This window comes from Rhinolophus sinicus, linkage group LG13, assembly GCF_036562045.2.
Source record: "Rhinolophus sinicus isolate RSC01 linkage group LG13, ASM3656204v1, whole genome shotgun sequence".
NCBI lineage: Eukaryota > Metazoa > Chordata > Mammalia > Chiroptera > Rhinolophidae > Rhinolophus > Rhinolophus sinicus.
In genome coordinates, this window is record NC_133762.1 from 57,258,293 (window position 1) to 57,271,247 (window position 12,955).

General features: G+C 42.1%; 1 protein-coding gene across 5 annotated transcripts in view; it reads right to left on the reverse strand.

Moving 5' to 3' along the window:
- RALGAPA2 (Ral GTPase activating protein catalytic subunit alpha 2) overlaps positions 1 to 12,955 on the reverse strand; it is a 332,722-nt gene that overhangs the window by 14,074 nt on the left and 305,693 nt on the right. For all 5 annotated transcript variants that reach the window (XM_019712539.2, XM_019712535.2, XM_019712536.2 and 2 more), the window contains one exon: positions 9,118 to 9,239. In XM_019712539.2, the coding sequence (XP_019568098.2) occupies positions 9,118 to 9,239 (122 nt within the window). The remainder of the gene's footprint in view (positions 1 to 9,117; positions 9,240 to 12,955) is intronic.

Here is a 12,955-nt window from a genome sequence, read left to right on the forward strand (position 1 = left end):
TTTCTTTTTACTGTCAGCAGACTTAAATGCTAGTAAAAGAGGCTCCATTTGGCCTCTGCTTTGATTTGGTTGTTGCTAAATAGAAAATTAAGCAAAAGCCATTGAGTGTTCTAGGAACCCACCCTAAATGGCTAAGGTGGTACATGTTCCATGTACTAGAATCAGAAGGGCACGAGGGACACAGCCATGGTTTACAAGGTGTGTGAACCTGGGGTATCAGAAGCTCCAGGCTCTTCTGAAACAAATACTCAAGGTTATTTCAAATAAGCTTTAATTAAGAGTCATTTCCAAAAATTGTCTCAGAAAAATTTTTGGTACTTGCCGGCCATCTCTTGGCAACTGCTGCAGTGTCCCCGGCGCCTGAGCCATAATTAGCAGTTAGGCAGGAAGGAAGATGCCACTTGCACTTCAAACCCTGCAAGTCCTGAAAAACCAGAACTAACCTAAGGCAGCATTTCACAGAAAAAGCAGCATCTTCACGTTCTTGCAAAGGAACAAATTAAATGTAATGTCAACACTTTAGAATGAATAATCTGGGGTCTCTTCTTTTCTGGGAACCTGTGAACACTCCCAAGCTCTGCCCCCACACCAAGGCAGGAGCGGCCCCTCCCTGGCACTGAAGGAGTCCTTTCTTCCTGTCTGCTCGTCCTCCATTTATTAACCTTTATCTTACTCTTCTTGTTCAGGGCCTTCCAATTCTCACATGTTTCAATTCTTAGCCAATGTGAGAAAGTTAAAAATTGACTGACAAGATCTTAGTAGAATAGCTAACAGATATCAGGCAAGTTTTCATTCTTTCCCAGGCTCACAAGGCAGATGGCATGGCCCATCTCAGGGAAATCTCAACCCAACTGCAAGCCATCAGCTGACTGTATTTTTTTTTTTTTTTGGACTATGTCTTTTAGACATTTAGTTGTAGTTTGGGGCTAACTAATCTGAGCTTATTAATAATTAGCCAGTTTTGGTGGTTCATGAGTATCTATCTGCTTTTCTCCAATAAGACTTCAAGCTCAAAAGGGAAGGAAAAACAGTGCAAGGTCTCCAGAGCTCTTTATGTTCCCTTAAAATGCCCAGCACAGTCCTACTTGGTGGCAGCTGCCAAGGAAAAGGAGGAGAGGGTAGGCAAGGGGACTGAGGGAAGGGCCAATTCAGAGATGGTAACATTTGACAAGGAGCACCACAGTTTTCTATCAGATCCCATGGAACAAATGTTGGCCTCATCTCTTTCCTCCCTCTTTCAGAGATGACAATGAGGAGAATACAAGTTTTAAGAGGAAAAGGGATGCATAAGCACGAGGCGTAATGTGGTGTTAAACAGAGCAATTGAGAATTCTCTTTAAAACCTTCAATAACATTTATGAAAACATCCTGAATCAAGTGTCAGTTATTCAAACTGCATTATCCAGTCTGTGGATTAACCAGGCACCCCCGTGTTTCCCACACTGGTTTTGGCCGTACTGCTTGTCACTGGCCCACCTTCACTAAGAGACCAGCAAGGGGGGAGGAGTGGTGGGTCACAAGTACCAGTGTTTGTTCTGCATCTTGCATCAGATCCAACACATGCCTGTGGTCTGGAGACACACCTGTACCACTTACAGCAACAGGCTGACTCCTTTCTGTCTATTTCTATTTTACTCCTGTTGCATACTCGTATGTTACAAGAAATTATATGCATCATTCTCTAAAGAATTTACAGCCAATTATAGATAGAAGAAACACATAGACGCACAAAACAAAGACTTACATATGCTAAGAAAAATCAAGATATAAGTCACGACAAATGAGATGGCACTAGCATGAGGACCCAAACATTACAGAGATGCCTTGATTTAAGATAGTGGTTCTCAGTCCTGCTTGCATATTAAAATGCCCTCAGGAGTTTTTAAAAGGAAGTCCCAAGGGCCAGACCACAGCCCAGGCCAGGAAATCCAAATGTCTGGTGGCGGCATGCAGCATCCAGATTCCTAATGGCTTCGCAGGAGACCCCGTGTACAGCTGGAGTCAGCACCAAACTGTTTATCAATGGAATTAATGGGTGGCTAAAAAAATTCCTATGGATGCTTCATTGTATTTTCAAGGAGAATACATTTTAAGTTTTTTTAAAAACGTCATATGCACAGGAGGGCAGAACTGAGCCGGTCATGTGGGAAGGAAGACGTGGGCGGGGGCGGGGAGGGATTATCAGGGTAGAAGGAACATGCATGAGGGCAGCTGTTCGTAGGGCACGTGGCTGCCTTGCTCAGCTACAGACAAACTGAAGGTGCAGAGTGGGGTAGCCCTGAGTTCCTGAAGAGGCAGTGCCACAAGAGAACTTGTATTTAAGGGTAACTTCTGGATTATCTGAATGGAGTTCTGAGCTTTAGTCCCGGTCTTTAACTGATTTTAATAAGAAGCCAGCAGTCGTGACTCTGATTTATGGGACTGTCCCACGGGGTGGGCATTGAGCCATCATTTTCATAGGTCATGGCCCTGGCTTGCACCTCCCCTTCTAGGAGATAGGCTGCTGGGCAGGCAGGGGTGAATTCCAGGATGAGAGGGGGAATGAGGGAGCACATGTTCATCATGAAAGACAGAGGGAAGACAGGTGGAAAGAGGTAGAGGGTGGCACAGGATGAGTGAAGAAAAAGGCGGGCAGGCAGGACAGGTGAGAATGAGAGCACAGCTAGTATCGGCTGAGGGCTCTCTACATACCAGGCACTGTTCTCATGTCTTCACACAGATGAACTTATTGAATTCTTGGGAATGCCCTTTGAGGAAGGTACCCTTGTTAGACCTGTTTTACAGAATTGGACTCTGAGCTGCAAAGAAAGGGACAGGTGACTTGGCTGCGGCCACGTGCTGGAGCGTGGAAGATGCCAACTATCTCGCTGCAGAGCCGAACCCTCATCAGAACATGTTCTCCCTCCGTGCAGCCTTCAGGGTGGCTGGGGAGGCCGGCTCTCGGTGGAAGGTTCTGGCCAGTGTTGAGCAAGGGAGGACAGGAAAATAGTGGAATCTGAGTAAGACTGTCTGTGAGGAAGAAGAGCAAGGGAAGGCAAGCCTGTGCTTAAGTAGCGAGGAAGGCAAGTGCCCAAACCCTTGCAAAGGGTTACGAAGGATCAAAGGCTTGCTGATGGGTATTGCCATCTGCCTTTACCCAGGGTTCAGCAGTGGTGTGTGGACACATGGGCTCTGGGCCCGGGTCCTGGCTGTGTTTTTAGCACCCCAGAACATTAGAAACCCCTCCAGGCCATGGAATGGCCTTCCCGAATCTGGGAGCCTGAGCTAGCAGAGGCATGTGTAAGCCTGTGATGCACGTCTGTGGACTCAATGATGTTGCATCCATTTTGGGCTTCGGTCTCCTCTTCTGCTCAATGTGGTTGGTTAGGAGAGGAAATAAGAGGACTCCTTAAAGGGTTTTACAGTCACATCTACTAGGTAACCCTACAGACTATCATAATCACAAGTGTGTGTGCTGGTAACTGAATTTATAAGCTGTCACTTACATAGGAATAACCAGTAACCACAACCTCACACATTAAGTTCTGGTAATGTAGTTTCAGCTGGCTGTGTTTCCTGGAATGTTACTGTCTTTCTCAAACTTCATTCTTATTTCATGAAGACTTACTGAAGAACAAGGAGGAAGAACAATGCTTTCTTGAGCAGGCTCTGTTTGAAAAAACATTGAGACAGTATGTGCTTTTCTTCTTTCAGAGAGACTACATGGTTTGCTTAGACTGAAGAACTCTTATCATTGACTGGTTAGGAATTTTGTGACCAATGTCACTGGTAACCAATGTTTGGTGACAGCTTACCAAGTAGAGGAAATTGGTAACCATCTGTATCTCGGATGGTGTCACTAACATCTGCATGGACTCTATTTGGGAAGAAAAGAGAGTGTGGCTCAAGGGGTGAAGGCTGCGCTGGCCCTGCTGCCAATTTGCCCACGACCTTTGTTGTCCCTTCATGGCTTGATGTGAAGGGGTTAGACTTAATATCTCCTGAAGTCCCTTCTGGCCCTATTTTCTATGATATTCTTTGCTGGTTTTAGCAAATTTATGAAGAAAGTGAATATATGAAAAGTGCTATCAATCAAAACCTTATTAAGACCACTGTAACTAGGATTGAGGAAGAGACAGAGAAGTTGAGAGGGAGGGAGGGAAAGGGAGGAGGAGAGGGAGAGGGAGAAGGACGGAGAAGGAAAGAGAAAGAGAGGGAGAGCGGGAGGTAGAAAAGGTGGGAGGAAGAGGGAGACGAGAGAAGGGGAAGAGGGAGAGAGGCAGGGCGGGGTGGGGGTAGAGAGAGAATGAACAGGAATCTGTCACATGACTACCCTGAGTGAATAGGGAAAATCTTTCATCTTTTTGGGGATTTACAGTTAGGTTTTATCTTGTACTGTTTCTGGGGATCAACGTGATTGCTAACTGCCTAGCGAAATGTCCATGTTGGGATCTGCATGCAAAATGACAAGCCTGAAACATCCTGGCACATGTAACCACTGTGTATGGTTCAGAGGTCTTAGCAAGCGAAAGCTGGGTATAGCTTTACTTCTCTAGGCAAAGGCTGATGATTTATAAAAGTAGACTGCATCGCATCTACATACCAGATTCAGTTTGGGACCAATGTGTAACACGTCTGTAGTCTTATAAGGTCACTAGACAGACCCTGTTACACCAGACAGAGTCTTCTGATAGTTTCTGTGAACTTAATCTGATTTTGTTGTAGGAAAAAAATTACAAAAGTCTTTTTTTAGGTAGGTGAGAGTAATAAACATTTCCAAGAGGACACCTGTGCAATTCCTGAGTGTGAAAAATGAAAATTTAAAGCTTTGTACAAAAGCAGCAGTGGCAGCAGCATCCTGAGACCAACTCTGACTAATCTGGTTAAACTCCAAATATGACCTACATTAAAAGTGGCAGAATCTGATGGCGCCTAGTGAGGAATTTTCTCCCACTTGTTCTAAATCCTGGAGCCTTTACAATCTAGTCTATCATGAGGGAGGAAGTGTTTCTGACCATATTTTGGAGAAATCACATGTGTTTATGTAGGGCTAACGAATAAACAAAGATTTGTGCTCCCTCTGCTGGCTCCCTATAGCAATATTAAAGCAGACAGCAACACAAACAGGGCTGGCATCTTCAGCAAATACAGTTAATTCTTGTTACGTGGAGAAGAATCACTCATCTAACTTGGTCTTAGACATTCTTTGAGAAAAACCCACCCTTATCAACTTCTGACTAAGCTATTTGGAAATTCTTAAAACTAGATATTAAGTTAGACATACCTACCTATAGTCCTCAACTACCAAACTGCTAGCTGTGACTGTAATAATGATTGGGGATCATTCATCAACAGACACAAGTGGATTCCTCCTAGATTTGAAGGTCCAGACACGATTTTTAAAGTAGTTCTGGAAAAAAAACAACTCAAGTCCATGCTAAAGTTTCTTTTTTCTACTTTTGCTTTGTAAGAATAGCTTTCAAAAAGTAAAGATTCACACTATTTATATCCTTTCCGATAATGTCAAACATTAGACTTGATTTTCCAAATCATTAGCATGCAGGAGAATGACCTCATGGTGAACAGATGCACTTGGCTGTGAGCTGCAGTGATTACATCAGTCCCTCCCAGCAGTTGAGGGTGCACATTCCAGTTAACCCCTTAGAGTCCTCCCTACTAGCCCCCTTCCTTGGAAATATGCTTGAAAATACAAACTTAGTCCCTTACCACAATGTGTGTTTTGCGTGTGAGTTAAATATATATATATACATATATATATGTATATATATATATACACACACACATACATACACTCACATATACACACACACACATATATAACTCACACACACAAAACATATACATATGGACACACACACACATATACACACACATATGTGTGTGTTAATTACAGACAATATTTTAACACTGGCTATCATTTAGAAACTGCTAATCAATAAGGAAGAAATCAAAAGGAATGCAAATCACAGAGCTAGGTAAAGAAAGGCAGCTCAAATACCTATAATACAGTGGGTATTATCAAAACTAGTAATGGGCAGAATAGATATGAGGTAGGTGGTATTTTAAAATAAAATTTTTGGACTGTGAAAACAGGTGTTTTGAAAAAACCTCTTTTACAAAAGCTGAGCACCCACCTATGATCCTAACAACGAATGACCCTACATCTCATGTGTGGTTGACAGTGAATCATGAATAGAGGCACATTTAGTTGGCTGCTGTGACCCTCCATGGCTGCCTTGGGTGATGAGCAACTGCACTGGGGCTAGGACAGTTTGAAGAGAGGGTGTTTTCCAACACTGGTCTCTGTGGGCACTGGCTACTCCCATTTAGCACATCTCTTCCTTACAGCTCGGACTGAAAGGCTGATATTAGAGTTCTTCCCTCTAGAAACGGGGGCTGCTCACGGCTACAAATCCAGTGTGGAATGCATACAGTGTCCAGGTTACTCTCCTCTGTGTTAACACCAAAGCTCCTTGTTGCAAGGACACAAAGAGAGCCTGGGAGCCCCTAATTCCTCCGAGTGTGCATATGCATGTGAGCAGGAGCCCAAGGCCCAGCTTGGATGGCACTGCTGTCCGGGATGGTCTGATTGGGTCCTAAGCACACTGTGGGAGCTTAAGCCGCTCAGGGTCAATTTTTCCAGTTGGCTTGTCACTTGGAAGAGCAGACTTTACCTCAATTTCTTAGTTTAAGCTGGCTGGCTCATCTGGGTTTCACTGTACTTATCCCAAGAAAATAAAGAACAGTGTGAATAAGCAAAAAGTGTTTTTATCTGTAAAAGTGGTAACAGACAGGGGGTAAGGATTCCTCAAAAGCAGAACTAGCACACACATGAGAAGAGGATGTGGTTCTGACAATGCCTCTATGTGGTATGAAAATACTCTGCCCTCACTGCACTGCCCTCAAATTTCAGCTCAAATCAAGTTCATTTCTAGTTCCTTCCTAATCACTGTTGTGGGCAGATAGGCAAACAGAGAACATTATGCCTAGACTTAAAATAGCATTCATGCACTAGAGTGATATCCATATAAAACTTTTTATCACTCAACACCGAATACCCTAAACCCAGAACATTATGAAATGTGATGTTGATGTTAATAATTTGAAAAGAGGAAAACCCAGCATTTATCTTGATATCCCACCTTTGGTTTCACGTTCCTTTTGTACAGGTTCCAATGCTCACCTTATGAGCTGTCAGAACCTTTATCTGTAAAGTGATTCTGGCAAATGCAGTGTTCTTGGAGAAGCCTGTCAGCAATCGTCTCCAAATAGCAGGTCTTAAAAAACCCAAATTATTCCTAGAGTCTCACTTAAGATGTACCTACACACTGACTAATTTGAATTGGTTTAAATAAATATAAACTTTTGGAAAAAAATCAGCGAATTTATATAGAGGCTAAAATATACCTAAAATATAAAGTTCATTAAGATTTGTTTCAATAATCAAGAGCTTTAGAAATGTAATAGTTGAGATGATGAATGTAAATATCTAGTTATTAGTTTCTTTTAATTTTAAGAAAAAAGCTTTCTCAAGAATTAAAACAAAACAAAACACAAAAAGCATAGCATTTAAATATTAAGTCCCAAAACATCACGAAGATGGGAAAAGCAGAATGATGATTGTTTTAAAAAATTAGTTTTGCTATGGATCCTTCATATTCTTTCATGTAAAAATTAGAAACAATTTTAAGCCTCTCATTAGACTAGGTATGAAATCTTCATTTCCCTCGAAACTGATTTTTTTTGAGGGGAGGGATTTAGCTAGAATGTTGGCAGAGTGTATAAAAGAATTCGATTCACAGCTGTTCTACTTTTTTAATGTAAGAAACATTAATCAAAGCTTTAAGTTATAAGCTTTTCTCATGTTGTTTAGTATTCCAGTTCAACAAAGATCAATAGAGGCCATTCCTGTGTTTCTTGACGCCTCACCAGGAAGCAGAGGCGGGATTATGTAAATCACCCGCCTGCACCTCGGCCAGCTTGCTTATCTCCCAGGCCTTCTGCCTGCGGCTCCTGGCTCCCAGCACAAGTGCAAGTCTCTCCCTCTTATCTCCCAACAAAGCTGGGAGAGGCAAGGATTGAAGCCAAGGATGTTAAACAATGATGCATGGCTGATTTTGTTTGTAAGTGATTTATTTCAATGAATTTATTTTTTTTTCACTTTGTGTGTAAGATATTTGTTAACAAGTCAGAATAGGAGAAGTAAGGCGGTGAGAGAACTGACACAGGTTAGAAATCTATTAAACACTCTAACAGTTGTGTCTACACCAATGGAAGACGAAGGAAGGCCCTCATTGAGAATTTCAACATGAATGGACTAAATATCCCCTATACTCTCTGAAAAGCAATTAATCTGTAATTACATGCAGAAATTTACAAGAAATTCTATTCTTCAAAAAAACCCAAAAAACCTCACAGAATCATATAATCAGTTTAAGTTGCAGTACACTTTTTTTTTTCCAAATTAGAAATATAAAAAGAGTAAAACCGAAAAACAAGAACTATCCACAGAAATTTTCCATTTGCCCAATAAATGAAATGATCGTAAGCTAGTTTCTAAACAGGTTTCACACCAGGTGCTGCTCCAGTCGGCGGCTGGTTCATGTGACACAGGCCACTCCAGAGAGAACGCTTGCACACTGCACTGCTGTAATGATGGACCAGGGGACACTGTCCTTCCATTTCTCCTGCATTAATCCCTGACCAGAGTATCTCGGCAGCATAATCCCCATTTAGCATTAGTAGCAACGGCTTCGACTGTGAGGAACTCTTTTTTGATAAGTAAGCACTGATTCCGGCATCGCTTTTAAACAACATATTCCCAGCTCAGCAAGAAACCCGCACTCCTGAATGAACCAGAGCACATTACTGAGAAAAAGTTCATTAATCTTGCTAGATTCGGAGGTTAACAGGATAGCTGAAGAAAAGAACTGAGTGAACAGCTCGGATACAAAACAAATTAAAATGAATGTCATCATTCCTTTTGATATTCATTAGTTGATTCAGAGGGAGAATGCTCTTCTTAAATTTGCAAGCATTTATCTGTGAAAAACAGGTGTACATATGCTGCTCAAGTGCGTCTTAAGCGCGTGAGGAAAGAATAATGTAGACACTCACCCATTCCACTGACGGAGTAGCTGGGAGAGGGAGAAAAGACTTGGGCTGCGAAATCCTCAAATGTCATTACTTCGCGGTGGTTCTGAATTATTGCTTCCAGATACAGAGCTCGCTCTTCGTAGCTGCAGCAATCGGTTAAGGAAACAAGTGTGTGCGCAGAACAATGCACAAAACAGTGACACAGTTCACTTTTTAAAAAAATACAGTTATGCAACTTTTACGCTGTGTGGGGCAAAAGTACCTTGCAAGCTTGTTAACATCCTGTCAGATAATTAAATATTAGTCATAATTAATGATAACATTCTGATTTTGAGATCTAAGTTTCTCTTAGACTTTAACTGCATCCAACACTAGTATCACTAAAAATTATATACACCAATAGCTACAGAATCACATCAAAAGATCATTAAGATTGAGTCAAACAGACAAAAACAGAGACATTGATTGTGACAGCATCTCTTCTCACTGACAACTGTGGGACAACACTGGATCTTCCCTTCCTAGTTCAGTTGATAAAATGTTCTTAGCCTAAAATGATTTGCTACTGCAAGCAAGACTTAGTGATAAGATGGTGCACACATTAAAAAAAAAAAACAACGCAAATGCAAGTCACTGGGAAGAGGGAAGGCCAGGAGGTATGCTCTGAAGGGGCACCCGAGCCGAAAGCCAAGATAGGCTATGAACACGAGAAAATAAGAACTAGTAAGTTGGAGAATCTAGGAGACAGTGCACACGGCAATAAGGAAAAAAAAAAAAAAGAGTATTGCTTTTAATTAAAATTGCAGTTTGGAACACACTCATTCAAATGTGTAATCAAAAACCAGTCACCAATAAAACTTACAAGCGTAACACGCTGAAGCAACTTTCCAGCTGTCTTAATAGGACCCCTGCGTGTGGCAGCCTTTCACAGGGCAGAAAGCAAATCTTCCCCTTTTGTGTGGCTTCTGTTTCCTCAGAAGGTGAATCATGCACTTCCAATAACAGGACAACGTCAGAACAATTTGACAGGATGGAGGCACCACACGTACGACTTTATGAATTAACACTCGGGGAAGTCGGCATGATGTCTCATTTTCCTCTTCCTCCTTATCAATACCAAAGTTAAAAGATGTGTTTTAGTCGTGTTGATAATCATGCTAATTCTCCAGGAACATAGGGAATGTGGATCACCATCAGTCTATTATTTGTAGTGCCAGGAGAACAAAGGTAATTCTAGCATTTTCGCTATATTTTAAAACTATCTTTTCAAAAATGGCCTCTTTAAAAATATAAGTTGGTGACAATTATGCCCTTCCAATTAGCTTTTAATAGAGCATACGTTTTAAAATAAGAAAGTATTTTTCTGTTTTCTTTTGGCAAAGTCTGCACCCTGACTGCTCCATGCAGGCTCTTCCTCCTCCTTCTCCTTCAATTATATTCAGAGGAAGATTTTCACACTATGAGACCAAAGGCATCCGAGGGCCATGCTGTCCAATACAGCAGCCATGAGTCACATGTGGCTATCTAAATTTACATTTAAACTAATTAAAATTAAAAAAATAGAAATTCAATTCCTCTGTCCCACAAGCTATATTTCAAGTACCTCAGAGCCACATGTGGTTAGGGGTTACCATCTGGATTGCACAGATAGAACATGCCCATCGTCATGGAAAGTGCGACTGGGCAGTGCTATTCCAGATATCCTCTTTAGGCTTGCTCTATGTAACTTTAAAAAAGGCAAATAAGTTTCAAGATTTCAAAAGTGGCCCCTCTGTTGATTTATGATCTTTTATATAGATGGTCATAACAGTTCAAGGTCTGGGTAGCATGAGCCTGAACTGGCTTCTCGACTTTGGGCTAAGCTCCTGGTGACTCGCCTTAACTAACGAACAGGCTGCCAAACTTCCTCAGCAAGAGGCATCCGCTCAGGCCCAATTCTAGAGGGACCCACTAATGTCATTCACGTCTCATTATGAACACACTTATTCTGTGCAGCACTTGGCTGTTGCCACGGCCCTCCACGCACAGCCCCAGCAAGCCGCTGGGCCGGGGAACAGCAGGACGTTAGGCCTGAGTGGCCGTCTGGCGAACAGGCACTCTGACACTAAGCTGGCACGTGCTAGCCCAGCAGGGGCCGAGTGAGGCGTGACAAATTACTCAAAGAGCTAAGCTAAACTTATGGCTGACAACCACCTGAGCCTTCGGACAGCCGCGGCCCGCTGTCAACGCTCAATTCATGGCACCCCTTTTCAGTCAACTGGCTGCTCGTGGGCTTGGGTTAGAGCAGGCGCATCCCTCTAAAGAACTGTCATGCTCTGTCTAGAATCGTCCTGCTGTTTCCTGAAAGGCCCCACTGAGTTCAACACATCCTCATACAGTGCTTGGCACAACGGTGAACAAAACAGAAATGTGAATGCATTTTGCTAAATATACTATCTGGAAGAGTGGCTGCTATGTTAACCAAGCTCACAGTCAAACCTACAAAGGGATGTTGTGTTTAAAACCATATAAATGGACCCCAGACAGCAGCCTGTCATCCTCATCCGGCATGACACTATGCGATTGTCATAAGCTTGTTCTTGTCAAGGCTGAGAGATCTGGGCTCCTAAGAGCAAATCCAGCATGAGAGTTCCTGGGGGCAATAACCAAGTTGTGAGATTCTCTGATTCAATGAATATTTATGGTCTGATTCCTAAATTAAGGCACTAAAGGAGACAGAGCACAAAAAGGTGCTTCTAGAACTGGATAACTAGAGGATGCTTACTTCATCGAAAGTTCCTGATCTCACCATTTATTCTCCCACTGTCACACGCAGCACACACTCCCCCACCCCCAGGCCGGTCCTATGCTGCTGTTGGAGCGTTAACAGCACTAAACTGGCTGTTGTCATCTAGACAAACATCCATTAGGGACTGGGGTGAGACCAGGAGATCATCAAATGCATTTTCACTCATGGTCCAAGCCAGGACATATAAACACCATGACAAAGAGAAAACAAACATCACCCCAATTCTGGCAGCATTTACAAACAGCCAAGGAGCTCATGCACGAGTGCCAAAAATCATTTCTTTTACAAGCTTTAAAAAACCGTAGATCTGGGATCTTAACTGAATTTATTAGTAGAACCACTAGCAAAGGCAATTAGGAGCAGTATCATCTGACATTTTCTTACCTAACATCCTTAGGGCTTCAATGCCGGTTGCTTTCTATTAAAAAAAAAGGCACTTATAATTTAGATATCAAAAGGCTTATAAGGATCTTATCATGTGTAAGATATGTTAAGATGTGAACTGAATGCTGAAATAATGCTGGGCAGTGACCTTTGACTGAAAGCAGGTGGCTAAAGAGGCACCTGGTCACAAATCCAATTCTCATTTCAATACTAACCATTGGCCTTTTATTCTCTTAAAAAGACCACTAACAAATGTGAAACTTTAATTCTGCTCAATCTCATTAAAAACCACACATAGTAAAGTACTTTTTTAAAGAGCAAGTTTCCCCTTAATTATTCAATTCAGAGAACATTTTGCAAAGATCTTTACTCAAATAAGTTAGCATTCCCAGGTCCTGGGACGAGGATGTGGACATATCTTTTTGGGGTCACCATTTAGCCCACTATGCATCTTGAGGGCACTGTATGAGTCAGGTTCATCCTTACACCACTCATACTCTGTTAATTTATTGAATGGATAAATTAATGCCTAGGATTTGTGCCCACTGCTCTGGCAATGATACTGCTAGATATATTCTAGGCAAAGAGAGCATGTAAGGAGAGGTTAGAGAGTTTTCAATTTGAAGTAAAATTCTGCAGAGATAAAAACAAAGTTACACAAAACTTCTAGAAGAAAGTATGGGGCAC